Source organism: Eleginops maclovinus, chromosome 11, assembly GCF_036324505.1.
Source record: "Eleginops maclovinus isolate JMC-PN-2008 ecotype Puerto Natales chromosome 11, JC_Emac_rtc_rv5, whole genome shotgun sequence".
In the NCBI taxonomy this organism is placed as follows: Eukaryota; Metazoa; Chordata; class Actinopteri; order Perciformes; family Eleginopidae; genus Eleginops; species Eleginops maclovinus.
In genome coordinates, this window is record NC_086359.1 from 8,838,222 (window position 1) to 8,862,340 (window position 24,119).

Here is a 24,119-nt window from a genome sequence, read left to right on the forward strand (position 1 = left end):
TGTCACAAGTAAAAGTCCTGTGTTCAATATATTAGTCAAGTAAAAGTATTAACATTAAAATCTACTTCCAGTCCCAAAAGTTAAAGTACTAATTTCAGAATAATAATATATTATATGATTTGATTATAATTATTGGTGCATTAAAGTGTTATCAAAGCTGGTAACGGTGCAACTAGCTTAAAAAGTAACTAAAGGTCAATAAATGTAGTGCATTTAAAGTACACCGTTTACCTCTGAATTGAAGCGGGCTATAAGTACAAAGTAGCACAAAAATTAAATAATCAGGTAAAGTACAAATCTCTCTTGTACCTCAGTGCAGTACTTGGAGTAAATGTACTTTACACCACTGATATCTCGCATACTCAAACAACCAAAGTGATGTAGTGGCCTCTAGTAGGCCTACTACAGATATGCATGTAGCTGTGGTACAGTGCGAAAAACAAAGGTTAACTTACATGTCTGTTCCCAAACTGAAAAGAGTTGTTGAATGTGAAATTAAATCTTGTTGAAATCTTCTTCAAAAGGCACCCAAAGGCTTTTCGGGTCACGGTCCAAAATGACATCACTAATTTAGCCTATCAATTAGCCACACAAGCTAGCTTAACGTTGCTAACGCTAACTGACGATCATTAGCATCACAGCTAGCTAGCTATCGATACGCTTGCTAGTTTAGCGCCTAATAGCTACACTTGTTCGGCTATTTACAGATGAACACACCCATGTTTATTGTTTTAATATCCTGCTGCTGCCATGTTTACCTCTCTCCATCACTTGGTTGTTGATTCTAAGGCACGTCAGTCCGCCCTCCATGTTCCTCTTCCTCACCTGATGCTCTCAACACACCTATAACTCACTAATAAAGGTGCATTCTGTGTTTCCTTTTTTAGCTCACAGAAATATTCAGTAATATGATAAAGAACCATAGGCGTCATGTACACTGAAGACATGTCCCATCACTTATGGAAATGGACAATTCTGAGCCCCACCAGTTTGCATCAGGATCAAAATAGCATGCTCAAAGAATTGTACACTTGAGAAAGATTGTTTTGCAGAGAGACCATGTTCTATAGCATAGTTACTGCACTAGTTGTAAATAAAAAAAAGTATTGTCTTACAGTGTGTATATTAATTGTTTGCAGGGGGCAAAGTTAAATTACTTAAAATGATTAATGGTTTTGCGTTGAATACAACTTTCAGCAAATTCTGTTTCACTTGCCAATGAAGCTCCCTTCCATTAATAAATCCTCCATTTATTGAATCAACATCAGTGCGAAAAGGTGATGCGATGATGCTGAATGATGGTCTTTTGTCTTTCATAAAATATCCTTTTGCAAACAGGAATCATTTAAAGCACACACACACATACCGTAGACATGTTGTAAATAAAACATTTATTAAAACAGACACTTCAAAAGTGCTTTCTCAAAAAGTTAGACCAATGTGAGTGATCTATATACAGTGTACAGTCAGAAGGCTTTACAGTATAAACAAATACAACCAGTCTCACCAGACATTGATACTGAAATATTTTCAGTGATTTTGAATATTTCCCATTGTGCTTGTCTGGAGCAGCAGATGTTTACATTTGAATAGTGGCACTTTAGGTCTACCAAGAGGAAACAAATCATCAGTTGTATAATATATTAGTTAAGAATAGAAGTCACTTAGTCTATCGCCATTTCCATGTAAACCAAAAAGAGAAGAATGCAATTTTTCTGCAGATATATGAACTTGTCTAAAATGACAGCAGTAAAAATGTGGGCGTAGTGTGGAAATTACTTTACGGAAATTACTTTCTGCGTTGTTAAGAAATGTGGAACTGTGTATCAAATTCTAGAATGTATGAAAATAGTTTTATACACTGTACAGAGGTACATCAACTCATACTGTACAAAACATTGAAGACAAAAAAGTTCATACAACCGAAAACACATACTCACAATCTCACAATCCCCAATCATAACACAAGATTTAATCGTATGTTACAGTGCATTAAGTATCAGTTAGTTCAGTTATTCCGTTGCCACTTTTTTTCAAGTTAAAGTGCTTTTAGTAGTTTTACTAAACATATTAACCCCAATAAACAAGAAAAGACATTCTCATCAAAAAGCACAGTATTTTCAGGTGCAACAAGTAACGCTGTTAGAAACGATTGGGTACATCAAATATGATACATTCCTTTAAAAATCGTTTGTCAAAAATATAACATTGTTCCAGTACATATCACCCTCTTTAGCAGGTATTTTTGTTAATACAAAAAAGGGGGGGGAACAGTACTGTGATCCAGTGATTAACATCCATATCAGACGTTAAACTAAACTGAAAATCATGTAATCTTCTTTTCAGGTCGTTGTTGAATCCTGGTTTTCAGATGAAATAGAAATGAGCTTTTTCTTTTTTTTTTTTACTTCTATAATTCCTTCTTGGTTCAAGTAAGAGTAACACATTTCTAGACAACATACATTTATTTCTATTGGAATCACATTAAGTTATTTCTACCTACCAACAGTGCTACATTATAGACAGAAAAGACCTGGTAAGATGAAGGATTCTGCAGTGTTGAAGCATCCAGTATATCAAGTCTTTTCCAAAAAGTAACAATGAATAGTAGAAAATGTCTCTGTGGATGACTTGATGTTGTGATGCACATTTGTACATGCTGGTTTTGTAACTTGTTCTCTTGCAGACCAGAATATATCTTCAGTGTGTTGTGGTTGCAGGTGTTTCCTCTTGAATGTGTGGGCTGTTAGTTTGGTGCAGGAGATGTGTTGATGTCTCAGTGTGAGCAGCTTGTTGTCTTTTTCCTGTGTTAATGTTGTTGATCTCAGTTTCACACCCACCTCCTGTTACCACTTCCCGTTTGTCTCTTCAGACATTACTAATACGAACACTAAGTGGGCTGCTATCTCGTATGCGCCCCCTTTCTCGCCCCTTCTCTTCCCCCCTGTAGTTCTCTTCCAGTCGCATTTTCTCCTGGTCTGTCCCTGCCTCCTTGCTGCCATGGCGACGGGACGCCTGTGAGGGCGGGCTCGGTGGCAAGGCCTGTTTAAAGAGGGGTGGGGTTTTGGTTTTGGCAACTTTGTCAAAAAAGGCGAAATCGGCCACGTATTTCCCTGAGGGAGACAGGGAGACGACTGGGGGAAACTCGTAGCCCCAGAGGATCTCATCTGGAAGGTAGGATGTTCGAACCTGGCAGGTAGCGGAAGTCGGCTCAACCGTGGCGCTCAAGATCACTAGAAGCTCAAAGTCAGCCAGGTCGGGGTCTGTCCAGCCACCACCTGGAGAACAGAGGACACCGCAGGGGGTTAGTAACAAACTTAAAAACGGTATAAATCAAGCCATGTTCAAATAGGAATTGCACTGCAACTGTTTCTTGCTAATAGGGGGCAGCATAACAAGATCAAAACACAACATTGCGCACTGAATTATGAACTTCTAAAGTAGTTATAGTTAACATGTAAGTTGCTTTTGAGTCTTGCCCGACCAAGTAACAAATGGGGGTCAATGGCTCTCCTTTTGTGCTCCGCTATGTCCTGAAATTTTCTCATTTACTCACTGATTCAAAAAACACACGGCTTCAACACAAATCACAAACAAACACTTTCTTTTCACAGTCCTCATTTCTCATTTCTGAGAGTAAAAAGCTGTCACATGTTGGATATACTCCAATCATAAATGTTACAGATATCTTTCAGAGACACTCACAACACAATGCAGAATGTGCTTGTCATTCATCAACATAACACCAAGGACACACTTGAAGACATGTGCACTCAAGCCAACACACACCTGCATCAACAGGCCTCACTCAGAATGCAGACTCTGTCATCTGTCTAAACAGTCCTTACCCTAACCCAGACCCAGTACCGCTCCCACCAGGGCAAAAACACAACGTTTCGCAACCGCTTGTACTCACTATGGTAAACTTGGTTGTGGGACTCTCTTTTTTGGCCTATTTTGGGCGGAGCTAAGGGTTCCATCTGTATTTGTGTAGTGATCTCCCGAGCAGCATGGCTAGGAATGCTACTGCTGCGTATGATGCCACGAAATCAGACTTAGAGCAAATTCAAAGCTATAACAATTGTAAACAGAGCTGATAATCAAGAGCAAACCAATGTACTATTCATGAACTCGTATTCTCCAATTTAGAGATGTTGGTGTACCTGTCTAATGTTTAAAGTAAGGTGAGACACTATGAAATAAGCCTCTGTGCTTTGAATAATACTAATAAGCAAACTGTAGGCAATTTAATGATCATTATAGCTGCTGAACATCAGCATGTTAACCTTCCCAGGGTTGGTCTTTTGCAACCTTGGCACCTTCTCAACCAAACCTTTTTTTTTCTTCAACCACAATCAAGTTTTGTTTTCTTTTTCTCAGTTCTACAGGAAATACAAAAGCCTTTGATTGAGTCATCGAGGTAGTTTCCCACAGTCACACTCTTTTCACTCATTTTAAAGCTTGGCCCAGTGTATAGAAATGACATTGTTGAGCGGAATGTACGGTATTCTAGCTCAGTGGTTTGGACAGCATTGACGCCTCTCCTGTAGACCATCTCCACTGTGTCATGCCCTTCTTACTCAGTGACTCAAAGTCACATATTGCCAAACCCGATTCACATACTGCTACACAAAGAGACAGTTTCTAACAGAGCAGTTCCAATCTCCTGAATTAAGTACATGTGGATAGCAAAAAGCAAGCTCTGCAGGGTCTTCTTAAGCTCTGTTCAAAGACCCTTTACGTACAGAGGTGTGCTCAGTCATGAGTACTATCATGAATGTATGTCCAACAACTGAAGACTTTTAAACATGTCCATTACACACAGCTACTGTATCCAACCATCCATCCATGATCTAGCCTATACATAATTATTATGGAGCGTATCGCAGGTCACACTGGGCCAGAGGTTATGTCTTTTGGTGTAAATGCTGACACATAAATTGCTTCATTCTCACACACTGTAACAGATCTACAATCTGTTACTTGAAAGTGGCACTACGATTAAAGTGTGTGTTATTTTGTATACATACAGTACAGCATATTTGGTTCTTGAATCTGAAAGTCAAAGGCAGCATAATATGGTCCCAAAATGTTACGGCATTAGCATTAACTTTTAGTTAGAAGCACTTTTAAGGCATTACTTCCTGGATTAATGCTATAAGTAACCAATCCAGAGGAAGCAACATTGGAAACATTGGAGTAGGCCCTTAGAAGAGGGATTACTGTGGTGCTATAGACAGTATTATCGGTACTGTAATATAATCCCTTTAATATGGCTACATTAAAATAACTGTTGAAGGGGAGGAAATGATGACTGAAAAAAAAGGAAAGTTGAAGTTAAAGGGAAACAGCAAGGGACAGTAATTGGAAAATTATAATAATAATATCAGAAAGTGTGTCAAGTGAGGCCATGGAAAGCCGTCTACAGTAAATGAGTAGTCTGAGTGTAAATAGCCCCACGATCAGAGTCCGCCACTACTGATTCCTTTCTGGTTTCGAGTGCTGAGAGGTCTGTGCTGCTGTAAGTGGATCTGTGCAGGTTTTCGTGTCAGCACCCCGGACTGTACAGCATTGTGCTCTAATGAGGGGTGTCTCTGCCGATCTCTCTCACACACATTCCAGCCAAAGAAACCCTCTCCTCCAGTGCCAAACCGGCCCAACTCTAGACGGTTAGAGGAAGCCAAGCACGCAGCACATGACCGTAAATACCAATACACCTACATACATATACATGTGGATTGTACGTACAGTTATTCGCGTTGGTTTCAAATTATGATATCGACCAAGTCATAGAAAATATTGCACCTTTTTCGGTTGATTGTTGTTAATTGTTTTATGTATTTTCTGCATAAGGCATGAAATGATACAGAACACATGATCCAAATCCAACATAGTAAGTCTCATACAAAGAGTTCTGAAGCCTTATCAAATTTACAGTAAACTACAGTTATTGTAGGTCGCTTTGTTTGTGAAAAAGTTGGGTTAAAAAGTTAACATAAGAGCCACAATTTACCTTTGGCTGCCCAGGCCCTGAGGGGGCTGTTATCATCGATGATGTGGTAGTAAGTCAGGGGGATGATGAGGAAGGGGCTGTCACTGGACGTGTCCACCTGGAAAGGCACGTTCCGCTGATCCAGCCGCACCGTCTCGCCCTCCTTGGTCAGTGACGTCTGAAGCAGCTTCCCCGTCACCTGGGAGCCAAGATGGAGTCAGTAAATGTGGCCAAGAGTTTGCAGAAGGCATCCTGTAACCAAAAGGCCCTATGTTTAATACCTGCAACGGCCAACTGCATGGCATGGCAGAACCTGACAAGTCCATTACTGATCGTCAAACTATAAAGCTACTACCAAGCAAGCGCTATACATACAAGAGCTAATGGGTCTCGTAAAATACTTTCTGTGCTTTTCCTTCCTTCTTCCTTCACTGGGCTTTTAATTGAGATTGTTTGTCAGTGTCACTGGGTTCATTTCCATCTTGGCATGAGGTAAAGCTCATACAAAGAGATACACAACAGGCAGAGCATCATATCCATCAAAAACAGTTTGCATTTAGGATTCAGTCATACTGCTTATGATACTTAAAAGCAACTTGTGTCAGGGCTGGTGAAACAGGACCCAAGTGCAGTAAATCAAGGGGAAGCAGGTAAGGGTCAAAAACAAAAAGCGAGCTTTATTCAAAATCACGAAGCAAGGGTAACACAGGACATGAAAAACACTTAGCTCCAGACATGAAGGACGGACAGGAACAGGCAGGTAACATGGACAAGATCAGGGAAGAAATGACTACGACCGAACCACAGACAAAAGGGAAACAGGGACTAAATACACATGGGTAATCACAAGACGAGAGACAGCTGGAAGGGGGAGGAGAAACACAGGGGCAACAGGTGAACACAATAACGCAATCAGGCACAGGAGGGAAACGCAGACAGGAAGTGAAGCTTAACATGACACAAGAGGGGAAAACATTTCAAAATAAAACACACAACACAAGGACATGACAGATACGAAACAAGGATCATGACAACTTGCATACCTGGCATCCTAACAGAAGGCTTTTGCGCATGTTGGCCACTCGGATCATAAGGCAGGGGTGTCCCTCGTGATTTGACACAACGGCGTGTTGACTAAACTTCACTGTCTCACCCCTTTTCTTGGGGCGAGCAACCTACAAAATAACGAAAAAAGAGAAGGAAAAAAAGCAAATTGATTTCTAATAATTCCTGTTACTTCATAACACAAACGCTTCACATACAACCTTCAGGAATCATCTACTTATCTAATACGTCTTTTAACTACAGGGTAAACTGTTGAGATAACCTTACTTTTAAAAGATTAAAGAGGTAATAATCAATGATGTTCTGTAAGCATATCTGTGCTGATACAACGTGGGTAAAGGAAGGACTATCATATCAGAGTAATATTAGAGGAGTTTCAAAAACTAGCCAAGAAATAAACTTTAAAGGAAGAGCCTACGAGATGTTTTTGGGTTAAATTAACCTAAAAAGCTACATTTGAATACCTTGGCAAGGAAAGTGCCGGTGATGAAGATCTCCATCACCATGGTAATGACCAGCTGACAGATGAGCAGGACAATGGCGCCAGGACACTCCTCGGTGATGCACCGGAAACCGTAGCCAATTGTGGTCTGAGACTCCAGAGAGAAGAGGAAGGCTCCTGTAAGGGTCTTCACCTCCATTACACATGGAGTATGGTTGGACGGGGGGTCAAACTCTGGAGGGGTGGGAGGAAGTACACAAGATCTTGGGTTTAGGGGTGTAAACAAACGATCAAGGAACGTTTTGTTCCCTCTCTCTGTGTTTTGCCGGATCTTTCTCATGCTCTTTCTGCAACTGTTTGACTCTGTGCCTTTCTTCAATATTAACTCAATTATAAAAAAATTCATAGGTCTTTTTTACATGAAGCGAGAGTACACGGATAAAGCCTTTCTTTATTGAAGATGATGTGGTCAAAAGGACAACAAGAAAGAGGTTTATGACTGTAATGTATCTGTGGGAAGCTGATAATGTCGCTGATCATTTCGTATCCTGCATGAAGTACCAATTTGTGGGTCAGGTGAACACCCAAGTACGATTGGTCTTTAGGGAATGACAAGAGCATTGGTACCACACTTCAAGACAGTTCACCATAAATGTCAATCACACGGTTGCCCAAGTGGAAAACCCATGGGTATCTCCAGAGTTATTAAACTTAATTTCCTCTGACTCAAACTGTCCTTCCTCCTTGCTCCTTACCAAGTAGATCTCCATGTATCATTGCCACCAGGTACCAAAGCACTCCAAACACGAACCAGGTCCCAGCAAAGGTGGCAGAGAAGAGGAAGAACTTGTAGCGCCATTGCATGTCGAGGAAAGTCGTCCAGAGATCGCGAAGGTACAGCGCCCCACGCCCGCTTACGTGCTCGATGCGTACATTGCTTCGTCCGTCTTTGGAGAGGACGCGGCGCCTTCTTCGCAGAGCATTGGGCCCTCCAGCATCTGTTGCTCCTCCACCTGAACCAGCACCTCCGGTCCCCGTCGGGGAGCCCAGCAGGGGCTTGGTGATGTCAGTCTGTGTCTGGGAGTGGCATATTTTCTGAGGGGAGGAGCCTTCTGAGGAGGGTGGAGTGGCTGAGGTCATGGCCGGCACTACAGGGAGTAGGACACAGAAAAGGGCATCACTTGTATGAGCAGTGAAATTAAGTGAACAGCAGGTGAGTCCAAATGAAAAGGTGCAGGAAGTGTGAAAAAGAAGAAAAGATGGAACATTTGACAACCACTTAAATGAGAAAATGACTAAATTAAATTATAAGCAGGGTTCTGCCCATCCACGGTGGTCCTTTCAAGCCCCCCTCATCCTTTCAATCGAGGCAGCTGGCCCTGTCAAAATAAAAGCCCCCTTTCAGCCTGAAAACACAGCTGCTCTTTCACATTAAAAGCTTGATAGTGCAGGCTCATTCACGTGTCACTTGCGGAAGACTGTTACTGAATTGAGATGAGGAGAAACCAGTGAGTGTTATCCAACATTAAAAGGATTAAGAAAAAGAAGTCCTTAGATTTCAATCAAGGACAGTTGGGTCTTCTGCTGGACCACCCTCTTCTATTTTGCTGAAAGCGCTTTTTATACTCTGCCCTTGGTTGAGACTTAAATTATGCAGAATTTGCAGCAGATGTGATGAGCTAGCTTTTGAGGTTGAGGTTGTCAGCTTTGGATAACTTTACAAAAAGTTGATTGTGTAGGGAAATGTCGGTGCTACAATGATACAAACTATCGGTCTGCGCAGAGCAATGACTTCAACTGCATCCAGCATCTTAATGATCAACTGGATGTAAGTGAAATGGGATGTGTCCATGAACATTTGGGCACATGGCTATGTTCATAATGGCTAATGTAGTGCTTGTTGTCAAGTGAATGCCTGTCCAACACTGGTGGTGTAATGTGATGCGATGGATCAGTATATAAGTGTTGGCAGTATATTAGAAAGAGAAGTCCCCCATCCCACCCCTGGGTGCCATGGACACTTATTGTCACTGTCTAGGATTTTCCTTGTACAAACTTAACAGTTTTACTCCCATCTGGGCTGCAGTTAATCCACATCCTTCTTTCCTTCTCCCTCGCTCACACTCACTGTTTACTAAATGGCCCTTTTGTCTCAAACTGCCTCTGCTTTCCGGAGCAAATACAACGAACCCAAAACAAAACAACACAAACAAAAGCCTAAGAAACACGACAATCTGATACGCTCTGTCCTTTCCTGTCCTTTCTGACCCTTCTCTCTCCTCTCTCCATGCTGGGGCTCACACTGAGTGAATGAATAGAGATCTGTGTTGATGTCTGTGCTCTGAATACTAAAATGTGGAGGGGGAGAGAAGGGAGGGAGGCGGGGTCAAGACAAGGACCATGTGATTGGCCGTGTCCATCTCCAGCTGAACTCTGAACCCTGCAGAGTCCCTGCCTACACATACAGTAAACACACACTTGTGTATTGAACGTATAGACTTCTTAAGCACTTACAACACAATACAATACCATTGACTGTTCAAAGGAATGTTTGGTTTGCCAGGTCAAGACTGTACACACAATATTACAGTAACTTGTAATACAAATATAACTGTGAAGTAGTAGTTAAAAAAATGTTGGACCCTTTTTGGCATGCAAACAGAATGATGTTGTATTATATATATGCATCATTTCCTGTAGGTAGAGTGTAGCCCTTATCCTGTATCCTTCACAGTCACCAGTTTTATCAAGTGTTCAAAGCAAGTAATATCATTATCAGTGATGCCAAAAAAATATTTAGGGAGGGTATCAGTTGCACTGACAGTAAAACTGATGGATTTCCTCTGTTGTAAAATGATTTTTTCTACATTCAAGGTCAGGATCTCTTCCTCTCCATCCGGCTCCCCATCCCTCTCCTTCCCTCAGTCCTGTGCGCACAAGAATCCTTTGTTTTCCAAGAGATGAAAGGGACAAAAGCCACCATTGAAAAATACAACTGGGTGAGCGAGTGAGTGAAAGAGAGAGCAAGTTAGACGGGGAGAGGAGAGCGGTACGGAGGGTTAAAGTGTGTGTGTTTGCAACTGTGTTTGATCGTGTGTGAGTATGCAGTGCTTGACATTGTGAGGGGGCAGAGATGGGGGGGGGAAGAAGAGAGAGAATAATTGCTTTTGAGGGTAGGATTGAGAGAGAATTGAGCATCAGGTGACAAAGGGGTTGAAAGAGGAAGAGGGAGGGAAATGGATGGTGACGGAGCGAGAGGAAGGGGTATGTAGAGCGAAGGTGGAGGAAACAGATCGGTGACAAAAGGCGGTCATTGGTATTCCAGAGGAGAGAGTAATCCCTTCCACTCAGTGCCCCTGTCCAGTGTCCACAGCCATAAAGAACCCCTAGCAGCCAGTACACTGCATTGAAAAGATTCAATACAACACAGATTGAATGGCAGTGACCACTGTCCACACCACAGCCGCCTCGACACAGGCCATGCCAAGAAGGCATCTACTCAGCCAACACAAGACGTTGGAACCACAAACCTACTGGGGCCCAACTGAGCGCTGCACACCGCAATACAAATGAGCTGCCGTTGTGTCATTGTGTCTTTATATAACCAGTGAATGATTTCACACAATGTCATTAAGTAATAGCCTCTTCTCCAGCGGCGCTTTGTGTTGACCTTCTTTTAATTTGTTCTATTCCCTAGTTTGTCTCTTTACTTCCAGGCGTTATTGTGAATGCTATAAAAACCACGTAATACATGTGCATGTTCTACAGGTGATATAAACACTAAAGTTCCTGTAGGTAGAGTTGGGGTCAACGTTGGACTGACTTGTCACGTAACATCAATACTTTCTTAGTTATTTTAACCCAAACCTTATTCTGACTTAAACCTTAACCGTAAGATCTTATGATTGACTTTGTTTTGTAACTTCTTTACTGACCGAAAGTAGCATCACTTTCTTAGTTATTACAGCCAATATTTCCTGAACCTCACCAAGTACTTTTGTTACCTAAACAGGTTCAGAGCCTTGCAGTGGCCCACTGACCAGGAGGATACACTGCTATAGTATGCACAGTTGCTGCTCTGATTGGTTCACACAGCCTACTACAAGGATTTCTCAAAGCCGACAGCCATCACATTCATCACAAATAGGCTTATCTGATTAAAACAGATGATCTTCTAAATAATCCTAAATGATTTGAGAGCCAGAGTTTACACTGGACAGCCTTTAGTGTAAGGTAAAACCTGAAAATCACTACATTTAAAGGTTTAAACACAACCAACATAGTCACCAAAGTTATAGTCCCCCCCCCCTCACTGTAACCTTAGCTAATCTACATTCAGTGTATTTGTATCTCGGCCCCTATAGACTTTGTATTCCATGTTGACAGATAGTTCACCTTCTTTTTCAATTAAACCACAGGAAGTAAATGTGACCAGTCGCCATGGTGATCTGACATTTGTCTCAATGTGTCCAGCAGTCTTTTTCAAACTTCCAACTAAATCTTAACATCACTCGCCTCCACTTCCTCGGCCCAGAATAAGTAGCCGAGGAGTTACGACACCGACCCTGATCAAACAATGGAAAGCAGCTGCCGGTAATTTAAGACCAACTTTTACCATCTTCTTCAGTCAGTAGTAGCCGAACGTCTGTCTCTCTGCTGTAAATCTGACCGGTCTACTACTGATGAGGTGCTGCTGAAGATTTCTCAATGAAAAGATGCGAGTTGTTTTGGTTTCCGAGCCAAGAACCTCTGTTACCTTGGAGTCAAAACACAGTCACACCTGTTCCATCAACTATGTTTTGTACAAGCTGCAAACATGTTCTGCTACTTTGAGTACTGTAATACCACTTCTATGTTTAAGCTCCAGGAGTTAGAAATGTGTTTCCTCTGTTTTGCATCTTAATATTTACACGTAACCTCTATGAAGCATATTACCTTATTATTGGTAAGCATGCAAGACAGGTGCAGGATGTTGAGACTTTAGTAAGCTAAACTTTTCAGTTGAAACTAAAGTATCTTTAACTAAAAAATATTTTGAAACCACTCCTTCTGCTTTTAACGCTGCTAATGTGATGATGTAAACCTAGACAATTATGACAGATTTGAAAGTGGTACTTCCTCTTTCTGTTACTATTAATATCCCTAACACAACACAGTAGGTTGCACCTGTTAATCCCCCACCCTGCAACCTTTATGCGAGAACTATTAAAGACCTTTGTACTTTAACTGTAAAGTGTAAAACAGGTAAATTCCAGGATGTTCAAAGAACGTCACAGGGAATTGTAGGGAAAGAACATAACGGGGAATTAAAGATAAGATAAGTCCACTAAAACAGACTGCATTTATTTCAATACACTTCATGACATTGGCCTTAAAAAGGAGTGTAATGAAGAAGTAGAAGAAGAAGAAGAAGAAGAAGAAGAAGAAGAAGAAGAACAACAACAACAACAACAACAACAACAACAACAAGAACAAGAACAAGAACAAGAACAAGAACAACAAGAACAAGAAGAACAAGAAGAAGAACAAGAACAAGAACAAGAACAAGAAGAACAAGAACAAGAACAAGAAGAAGAACAAGAACAAGAAGAAGAACAAGAACAAGAAGAAGAACAAGAACAAGAACAAGAACAAGAACAAGAACAAGAAATGCAACAAACTAAAAGAAAGACTGATTTTAAAAGGTGTTGTCTCTTACCTTTCTGTTTGCTTGTACCAGAAGTTCACTTGGGACGACAGCTTCAGAAAATGAAGATGTATTTAATTTCACTGTACAACAGACACGTGAAAAAGACAGACAGCATACAATTCAATCTGTCCCGGAGGAGGAAGATTGAAAGAGGCCGAGAACTTTCACGGTTTTGAACGACACGCACTTGTTGACAGCTCGAGCATGTTTTACATCACCTCTCACTTTGACATCGCATTGTTTGTTTTCTTCTGCTGTCCCCTCTCCGTCGTTGTCATCCTATATTGAAAAATAAATAAATGGGAAAACTCCTAGAAAGACACATGAAATCAGAGAAGAGGCCTGGGTGAGGATCAACCCGTCAGTCAGTGTCTCCCAGCACACTGGTACTGGCAGTACCGGTTCTGGCTCCCTGTTACTGGGTCATTATGTAATCTAGATGAGCACAGTTTGCAGTTCCTTCTGCATGTGAAGCTGAGAGGGAGCCCAGTGTGTCCGGACAGAGAGACGTTAAAGTAGCTTGCGCTGTCCACTCCTCCAGGACCCCCCTGCACGCCTCTCTATAAACCCAAAAGTATTCAGACAGCGGCTGTTTCACGACATTTTTAATTCATTAATTCAACTCTCCTCCCAGCTTCTCCTCCTACCCTCCCTCTCCGTGTCTCTCCCCGACTGTACTCTATAAATGGGCCTCTTTGTTGCGAGGCCTCCTCCGCTGTTTCAGCCTTTGTCAACTTTCTCATGTAAATGTTTGATGGTTATAAGATACAAGCCTGGAAGTTGTTGCATTGAAACAGAGGTATTTACAAATCAAAGACGGGGGAAAGAACAGAGCTCTTGTCCCATTGGCTCTTTGCAGTTTTGCGTTGGCCAGCGTGCGTTGAATGGATAATGTCGGTGCATCTCTGTGAGGCTGTGCCATGTCCGCCTGCAATGAAGGGGACTCGGTGGTGTATAGGCGAGAACACATGGTCCTGCTGTGAACGGACAGCACGGGATGACCACGACAAATTAATTCACTAAAGAAACGTAAACACTGGTCTGTGGGGGAATTTGCATCTCTGTTGGAAAGAAAAAAGTACATTTATTAAAGTTTGGTATGACTGCCACACAAATATTGGGAGTGCAATATTTATTTTGGTTCTGTGTTACCAGAAGTTGGAATAATTGATCTTTCCACATAAAAAGACAAACAATTGTACAATAAAAATGGGAAAACATATGTTGGATATCATTGAATTTTGTGTTTGATTTTAATGTGTTAATGAGTGATAATTTGATTATAGGCTACAGTTTGCTTCACTTAAAGCTTAGTATATATATACACCAAAATATATGATCTAACTGCTTATTGAGTTAGTGTATGTCTCTATAGAAGAGGCCTTAGTTATTTTACTCCATAGAAAGTGAAAAGGGCAACTGTCAGACCACAATTCAAAGCTTACCTTTTAACTTTGTTTTGACCGGAGTTAAATTTACCGTATTTCCAGATAAGAATCCCAAGGAGGGGCGCAGACGCATGAATCAGAAAGCTGGACGCACTGCACAATAAACCCGGCACTGTGCAATATTGGGCGCGACTGGATTCACACGCACATCAATCTGTGGGGCCCCTCCAACCTGCCAGCCGGTGTTGTTCCTCCTCAGCACCCTCTCCTGTCCTGCAGAGTTTGGGGCTCCCCTTATCCGGAGCAATGGGGGTCTGCATCCTTTGGGGCCCAGTTTATATGAGTGTGTTTACCTTCTGGTGGACTATTTTGTAAGGATTCGGGTCTTTCTAGGTCAGGGTCATCCTTGGTGTGGAGCTTCACCTGAAGTAATGAGAGAGCTAGTGAATAGGGTGATGAATGAAAAGAAATACATCAAGATGATTGTGATTGTAACAGAGAGATTTAATGGAAGAATTTACTGTGCTTATTTGGTCTATAATGACCTCAAATAACCTACTCAGTCAAACCAACATATCACTTTTGCAAATAACTGCATTTAACCCGTTTCGTCTTACTTACAGGAACATAACTGTTTCCTTGCTGTATGGTTTTCCCCGTTGTCCACCAATATATTCTCCTCCACTTGTTTCTTCAACATATTGTTTTTAAGTTGTTTAATACTACAGACTTGCTACTTGCTAAACAAGTGACAATACCACCATCCTCAGCTTCACACTTTGTATAATGCTAGCACATGTTAGCTATTTAGCTAGCAAACAGGCTACAAGAGCAACAGCAAATCAGTATCACCATATGCACATGTTAGCATGCTAACTTTAGCATTTAGCCTAAAGCAACACTCGCTTCAGTGGCACATTGCAGAGTCGCTAGCTAACTCCTTGTCCCCATTTTAAACCAATCTAATCCCAATAAGCTTTTCTCATAGCAGACATTTTTACTTTACAAGCACAGGTGTTTCTAATAACACTGACGAATACCCTGATCTATTCCATAAAATCAAAGCACCTACATGTAGCCTAATTCAGCCATCGTTCATTTTACAATTTAAAAGTGTGTTGTTTTCGAACTGTCTTTTGGGAAAAAGGTATGGTTGCTTAAAATGATGTGAAAAGGCTCAAAATGAACCCGCTTCAGGCATGTGTGAAAGAATGTGAACTTGCAAAGCCAACACAAGCCAACACGTTGCTCCACTGTTTTCAGACCGGCAAGAGTTTAAGGAAAACTGTGTCACAGAGGTCAGAGATGGAGGCAAGAGAGGAGGGGGAGGAAGAAGAAAGAGAAAGAAGGGAAAGAGAGAGGACACAATGAAAAGGAGGAAGGAAGGGAACAACGCTAAAGATGGAGGAGGACAGAAGATTTTGTGGAGCAAAGAGTAACATTCAAAGAGGAGGTGTGGAGGAAGGAGGGAAAGCAGCACGTATGATGGCGTAATGTGGACCGGTCGGAAGGTCGTTCTTTCAGCTCCATCTTTCCTTTTTCTCCACCCACTCCACTCCCACTTTGTTGATCTGTCTCCTTGGCCCATGATATGGTTTGTGTTTCCATCACATGTGGTCCATGTTGTCCTCCCCCTTAGTTTTTTTCACTTTCATTCACCACCTCCGTGTCTCTTTCTCAGTGAAAACAAATCTATCCCTGCATCTACAGTAAAAAAAAAATGGTATGAAAATTGGCACGGATGAATACCAACACCGCATAGAAAAACACACCGAACGGCAGGAAGAAGAAAACACAAGCAAATACTAACTTTAATGACTATAAAATCGCATGATAAGTTATTCTTTCCAGCTTTGCAGAGTAGTACTGCAGGTTACTGAAACATAATACAACAACCTGATACTTTAAAAACTATTTGACAAGACATCTTCAAGCTTCTGCATGACGACATGTCATACATACTTTAATGTAGTACATTTGACAAAGGCATGGTAGATATGTTCAGGAGTAGCCTCTTACTCCATCTAGTGGTTATCTGTCACACACACACACACACACACACACACACACACACACACACACACACACACACACACACACACACACACACACACACACACACACACACACACACACACACACACACACACACACACACACTAATTTCTTGCTTGTAACTAAATAGTAATCTCTTACTCCATCTAGTGGTTATCTGTCAAACACACACACACACACACACACACACACACACACACACACACACACACACACACACACACACACACACACACACACACACACACACACACACACACACACAAACACTAATTTCTTGCTTGTAACTAAATGAAAGTCACATTTTAAATCAAAAGAAAGTCCTCTTTATAACCGCTTCCATGATCATATTGTTAAACCTGACAATGAGTTACACTGAACAGATTTTAAAGAGTAAAATGTGGATGTTTAAGGACTAAACACAGTCAAAACTAAATAACAACCATGACAAACACAACAGCTGTACTGTACCATTTGAGCCTCAAGGGGTCGATGTGACTCCTACGCAGCACATGAATAGACCAGGTAAGTTTGTTCTGTGACAAATTACACTTGGTTTCGGAGAAGTTACAAACTATCTTTTCCATATTGTGAAGATGTGAAAGACAAAACTAAATCAATAAGGAACATGCATGCAGATAGGTCACAAAAAAACCCACAACAACCTGTAATAGAAACAAGACTAGAAACATAATGAATGCAGATTTTTATTATATAACTTATAGGCAACAGGGATCACTCTTTCTCACTCTTTAAGATAGGATCATCTATACACAGACGTTTGAAGTTGCCTGTAATTCAATATACAATCTGTTGATCCCACAGAGAAACTGCCTATGATCATGTGTTTTACTCTAAAAGGTAACTTTAAATGCCCCCACTGTTACAAGATATCAAATTATTTGTTGGGTAGTTTTTTCTCTCCAAATATGCAGCAAACTCCAGCCTCTAAACATTCGGTTTCTTTCTTTGCCCCAGATAACAAACTCTTAATCTTATAAAAGTGTCGCTAAAGAGCCCGCAGGAGGAAGCTGTTATCTCAATCTACAGGGAAAACAAATGCACAAACGACTTCTCCTTCACACGTTTTATCTAATGCGCTGCAGCATGGCAGTCTAATACCTTGTCTAATTTATGCCTTCACGAGGTAGAGTCAAGTTCTCATAATGATAAAAACCTGATCTGATCTTCTCATGGTAGCACATGATCGCTGTACACCAAGATCCTCAAAAAATGTTTAAATGTGTGTCATGTGCATACTTGATATCTTCCTTTCTAGATGTTTAACTGTGAAGAAATGTGTTTTTTGAGTGCTGCTCTGACGTGATGTCACCTCAGCTATAATGGGTAATTCCTGTCATCCTGTTTGTTAAAGATAAACCAGGTTTAAAGGTTTAATGTTTTGAAACCTGTGGCAGATAATCCACAGCAGTTTGTTCCACGTTAAGCATTATGCTGTCTTTCAGAGTTTCGCATTCAGTCAATTGGATTCCTCTACCCCTGATCCATGTGATTTCTGTCCAATACTTATTGAAGTCACTGAGTCGCTTACCCAAATCTACAAAAACATGGTATTTATTAAACATTTGTAGATGTTTTAAATGCATTGTTTCAGAATGACCCCAGTTACCTTGCAATATTATTACATACTTGTTGACGGAGTCCTTGTAACCGGTTTTGTACAAATATAGCGTGCAGGGCAAACCACGGTCAGGAGCCTCTTACTGAACCAAAAGGAGTTCCCCAAGGAGCCATACTGGGTCCTCTTGAGTTCACTCTGTACATCAGTTACTTTGGTAATTACTTAAACCCAGGTGACACAAACTGTATGCTGATCAAAGTCTTTTATTATTTTTGTTTCTATTGAGACTCTGATTATGTTTTTGACTATTTATTTTATAACTTTTTATAACTTTGTTCCATATGAATTCCCGGATAAGTCAGATATCTTGTTCGGATCTTCATTATTTTGCTTCCCATTCTTGCTCCCTGTCTCCCCAACATCTACTCATTTAATCTTTGCCTGAATGCAAACAGCTGATCCAGACGCTTAGCAAAGAGACCTGCAAAGACATGTTGACCATCGGTAAAATAACTCTGACCGCACAAATGGCCATATTTGTCCCTTCACACCCAGCCGTTTATTTATATGTCATCAGTCATTTGGACACTCTGGGATAACCCTTTGCATTTTGTCGAAATCAGTGTATTGAAACACAACAATAGTGGGAAGTTCTGGGAACGTTTGTGGACCCTAGCTAAATGTGTGCCCCTCGAATGATCATCACTTTTGACCCCACTATTGACACTTCTAGTTTATTGATCTATTGATCTTGTGGGCATTTAACAATACAGCAAAGTTCACATTGTCTCTGCTGAATAATGCTGCATATGCAAGAATTCTATTGATTCAGACATTTTAATGTAATCAGTCCAGGCTGAACAGTACAGTAGCTACAGTAATTAACTTTACTGCCAAATTCAATCACTTGTTATGCTGAAGAGGTTGCTGGTAATAATCTTTCTGGGATAGTTCCATCCACCGTGTGAATAGGGTCAGTGTGTAGGTTTCAAGAGTCCTGCCACCATGTTCTACGGATGCAAACCTTTACAGCTGCATACAGTACAGACATGTGGATTGTATTCTGTGCAGCCTAAGCTTTTTCACATATGCTGTTTATGCCATGCAACATTAAGGTGCAAAGAGTATGTTTAGATTACTATTGAGGGAGATGGCAGGGATTTTAAATAGTGACTCAGAGGCTGACATTTTGGGACTTTAGACAAGAAACATATACAGCCGCGGAAAAAATTAAGAGACCACTCCAATTTTATCTTAAATCTTTATCTCTGCATGTATGGCAGCCATTCCAGTGTGTGTTGAATTCCAAAACATTTAACTCAAAAGATGTACCTACAAAAAATAAACAAGAGAAACTGATAATGCTGAAGTGGTCTCTTTATTTTTTCCGGGGCTGTATATATATGACTATATTTGAAATACTATTAAGCAGCTGAATCAATGTTGCAATTGATGGAGTAACAGTACTAATAACCTGACAATTAGGACTGTCTGAGCATAATCAGACCCTCAACGCCAGGGTAATACCCCAGCCTTTTCTTTATACCCAGCCTTTTGTCACATGGTTGCTTTCCCAGTGTTATCTTTACTGATATAGACCATCTGAAAGTTATGTAAAACATATTTCCCCCACTGTTGAAATATCCATGTCTAAAGGGCAAGTGGGGAGGGTAGTTATTTTTCAGTTTTATTGCTCATAGTCACAGTGTCAAGGCTGCAAAGCAAAGTCTGACATGCTTGTATGTAAGCACTTTATCTATACATTCATAGAAAGACACGGTACGTTTATTATAACCACACACTGCCCGGCCAAAAAAAAGGTCACACTCTAATATTGGTTGGACCGCCTTTTAGCTTTGATTACGGCACGCATTCGCTGTGGCATCGTTTCCACAAGCTTCTGCAACGTCACAACATTTACTTCTGTGTTGCATTAATTTTTCACCAAGATCTTGTATTGATGACGGGAGATTCGGACCACTGCGCAAAGTCTTCTCCAGCACATCCCAAAGATTCTCAATCGGGTACTCTGTGGGCCAATCCATGTGTGAAAATGATGTCTCATGCTCCCTGAACCACTCTTTCACAATTTGAGCCCGATGGATCCTGGCATTGTCCTCTTGGAACATGCCCGTGCCATCAGGGAAGAAAATATCCTTTGATGGAATAACCTGGTCCTTCAGTATATTCAGGGAGTCATCTGACCTCATTCTTTGGGCACGTTGCTGAACCTAGACCAGACCAACTGCAGCAACCCCAGATCATAGCACTGCCCTCCCACAGGCTTGTGACCTTTGTTGTATAATTATAATGATGATTTTAGGGTTATACTTTACTGAGTGTCGAATATCGCAAAAAATCTAGTAACTTTAAAAAAGCATCAGCATTAAAATGTTAACAGTTCATCAATTAGTGAATTGAGACAAATGTGTCTTTGATAATGAATCTCTTTTAACAGTTTACTAAGTAAAACTACCAAAAGCCCCTTTTAATGGTTTGATAACACTGTTAATTAAAGCTTTGGGTTTTTGACTGAAATCAAGATTGTATTACTTTATCATTATAACCAAACATAGCTTTGCAGACTTGATTGTGAAGAAATGATTATAGGGCAAAATGTGCATTTTATTTGCAAGTCATGTATTGGATAACTTTATGAGTTCAAATCCAATACTCTATTTCCTTTTTGCTCCGCTTGGGTCACCACCAACTCCTCAATTCACCAGCTAGTTTGTTACTTTGTCCGTCTGCTATTCGTGCGCCTAAATTCCACAAAGAGGCAATCTGTGCAACGGAGAAATGTTTGTGTTCTCCTGGATATAAGCTTTAAGCAATCAGCAAAGTGTAGGTCATCTTCAATAGATTAAAAGTCTCTCCGTACAAACTTCAGTGTCTTTGAAGAATGATAGATTTTCCAAGAATGTGTACTCCTGAGATTAGGTTCAGAATTACGTTACACTCCTGCAACTACACTTTCACTATTTTCCGCCTTACTTTTTAATGTGCAAATCAAGAACTTTTCAGGAAAATGTTTTCCCGTTTTTTCCTAACATCCACAGCATTTTCCCTTGCTGTGGCTGTTCATGCACTCATTGACCTCACTGCTCAGCTCATGAAGAAGCCTGTGCACCGCTTTTCACCCTCAGATGCGTGCTGACAACATGTCCCACCATAAATCCAAATGTAAGTGCATAACATGCATGCTCAACAGCTGTACTCAGCCACTGAAAAAAAAAGCACCACTGAAATCATTGGATTCTCTAAGTGTCATATGGACCATGGATAAATGTTGTTGTTCATTTCCGATAGAAATGATGATACTTTATGCGTTGTATTTTCTGCAGAATCTATTTTTCTCAAGGCCTGATTCCGTATATTTTGTAAGAGTATTATCAGACACATTTTCCAACTTGATTTCCCTGGTCAAAACCGTCCTCACAATCACACATTAAGGTGCTGAATCCATTCCATAATGCGGCCATGTTTTCCTAAATGAAACCACAATGGAGTGTCACAGTTTACAGTCCAAAGTGTGAGTATTTGAGAGCTGAGGTAAAAGCCTGTCCACATTCCAGACTGGATTAACATTATACCTCCAAATCAGTTTCAATGTATTGGTCAAAAGTCAAATATATTCATTGTTAGATTTGTATCGATTCCTTAGCACGTCTTTGACAAATAACCCCAATTTGCATACCTATACAGCATGTGTCTGGTTCATGATTTTGAACCTGGGATGTCCGGTCTTGCTGGGTCAACCTTTAATGCACAAGTTGTCCCAGATCAGATCAGATCAGTATTTACCGTGAGTAAGGTACGTTTGTTATTGTGACGGGCAGATGTTTGCTTGTCGGTCCCTGGGAACAGTACATCCGGTTCTGTATAGCTCTTCAAAGCCATGCAAACAGATCTTTTTTAAGTATTCTCTGCAACATCAAATTGAATATTTGCGCAACCTCAAATGTACACAGTGCTTTGTGCATGTTTTATCTGGACTTAAAAAGCAAACATGTTGGATAATATGGTGAGCAAAGTTTAAAATGAGAAACACGGCGTATGGAAACTGTATTTTGCCCTGTGTTGTGTGCATGTTTACACTACATATCATGTCAACATGCACCCAAACAGCTCTTCTGAGGGTCAAGCAGCAGTTAAGTATTAACTCTCTCTAAAATGGTGTTGTCCGCCAATGCAAAAAGGCAACAGGGGGGTGTCAAAAACAGTCCATAATACAGCATAAAGGAACTTTTCGATTACTACTAAATATGAGTAGTACTGATGACGTGAACAAAAGTTATATGAAGCCTTTTTGTGGCCCCAGAGGAAGATAAAAAGTCCTGAACCTAAAACGCTCTTCAGTGAAGTCTGGCTTCCCCCCTGGGTGCATGCAAGCATTTTTTTTGCCCCTGTCCATCACACACCATGAGTCTGCCCCTAATTAATGTGTTGCTCATGTGACATCTGCAGCTGACCGGTCATTGCAGGAACAATTAAGCGTGACCAATGATGTTTAAAGTTGCTTTAAGGTCAAGAAGGACCATTATAGCCAGCAGCTTCTAAAATCCCGTCTGGCAACTTAAGAAATAGTATTAGCAAAAGTTTCTCCGGAATATCCAGAGCAACTTGAGGATTGGTCTAAAATGTTTTTAGACTGACGTTTAAGGACATGACCTGTCAGTAGACATGTGACACGTTGACAGACTTCACATATCCATCCAGAAAGTGAAGTTCCTGCCTCCAGAGGGGTGAAATGTTTCATCTCTTAAGCTATTATATGAGGTAAGGGCTTCACCGTGTGAGAAATCTCAGCTCGCGTTATCTTCGGTCAGCTTTGCAAATGACATCAAACATGGCAGATGACTGGCGTGGAATGCATGTCAATATGCATGGCAAGAAAAACTGGTATGTTTCTGCAGGGTCTGCTGACATCGTGTCCCAAGCCTGACCAACGTGTTTAAGTGCGATGTCATGGAAAAACGTGTTTGGAAGTAAAGAAAGATTTCTGAGGGACTTTACCATTGAACCTTTAGTAACCTTTTATTGACAGTACAGTTTTGGCTGTAAGAACAGGTGGATGTGGGCCGCATGTTGCCCCACTCATTGGCTGAGCTAAAGGCGTGCTATAACCGAGGGGAAGGGCGAAGAAGTCGACGGGTCAACGCCTTCCACCGCCTTATCAGACAAAGTTAACAACTGCCCATAAACACAACAAGAGATATGAAAATGTCAGAACCAAAACAGTAAAATGGGGTACTTGGAAGGGAATCAAAATACACACATTGAGTGACGGCCGTCCGACATGTCAATGCCAAATAACAAAAACCTCTGGCGTCTGTATTTACCTGTAAGTCCTAAAGTAACCCAAAGCAAAGGTCAATAATTAGCTTTTGTTTACTTGCGTAACAATTATTGACCTTGACTTTGTATTTCACCTTTGTTCATCTGGGAAAATAAAAACTTCCTGTACGAATTTAAAAAATAAGGGGGCTGGTTGTTATGTAATCTGTGTCGGTGAACACTGGGAATTGCTGCAACATGAACACTTGTTTTCGGCCTCCTTTTTTTGGTGGCATCTCTCCCATTCTCAGGCGTGTGGCAGGTGATTTGCACACGGTCCAACAACTGCTCTTATATAAGGATAGTGTTCTTATTTCTAACAGAAAATAATGAGGAAAAAAATATACATGTAAGGATTTTTTTTTACTGTGTTATTTTGATTTATTTATTTAAATATCTGATTTCTTTTCAAATAATTGAAGCAAAAACACAACATCAGCTATTCTATCATCAGCTTACACTAAAGTGCAGCTTACATGTTCATACACATGAATAAAAAGGTTATAAAAGGTCCTTTTTGCAACGAGCGTTGATTAGTTTCATTTAGTTGGTAATACTAGTGTGTTCAT

The 24,119-nt window shown here is 40.8% G+C and overlaps 1 protein-coding gene and 1 long non-coding RNA gene across 3 annotated transcripts; one reads left to right on the forward strand and one right to left on the reverse strand.

Moving 5' to 3' along the window:
• Positions 1-1,372: 1,372 nt before the first annotated feature.
• Positions 1,373-14,999, reverse strand: kcnj10a (potassium inwardly rectifying channel subfamily J member 10a). Of its 2 annotated transcripts, XM_063895074.1 has the most exons (7): positions 14,634-14,999; positions 13,198-14,249; positions 8,255-8,647; positions 7,522-7,733; positions 7,036-7,167; positions 6,014-6,191; positions 1,373-3,278 (listed from the first exon to the last, which is right to left on the reverse strand). In XM_063895074.1, the coding sequence occupies exons 3-7, from the start codon at positions 8,637-8,639 to the stop codon at positions 2,869-2,871; spliced, it is 1,317 nt and encodes a 438-aa protein (XP_063751144.1). In that variant the 5' UTR covers positions 8,640-8,647; positions 13,198-14,249; positions 14,634-14,999; the 3' UTR covers positions 1,373-2,868. The 2 variants fall into 2 exon arrangements, with proteins under 2 accessions (XP_063751144.1, XP_063751145.1); XM_063895075.1 differs by lacking the exon at positions 14,634-14,999 and having other exon boundaries at positions 13,198-14,417.
• Positions 2,651-10,633, forward strand: LOC134872016 (uncharacterized). The gene is made up of 3 exons (XR_010166770.1): positions 2,651-3,304; positions 8,286-8,712; positions 10,374-10,633. It is a non-coding gene; the product is annotated as an uncharacterized LOC134872016 (long non-coding RNA).
• Positions 15,000-24,119: the final 9,120 nt, after the last annotated feature.

Bases quoted from the DNA above. Each gene is read 5' to 3' on its own strand.
- kcnj10a (XM_063895074.1), bottom strand. From the start codon at position 8,639: ATGACCTCAGCCACTCCACCCTCCTCAGAAGGCTCCTCCCCTCAGAAA. The intron at 6,192-7,035 runs GTATGCAAGTTG...CTTGGCTCCCAG, and splicing joins GCCTTCTGTTAGGATGCCAG to GTGACGGGGAAGCTGCTTCA. The intron at 3,279-6,013 runs GTAAATTGTGGC...TCTGTTCTCCAG, and splicing joins CAGGGCCTGGGCAGCCAAAG to GTGGTGGCTGGACAGACCCC.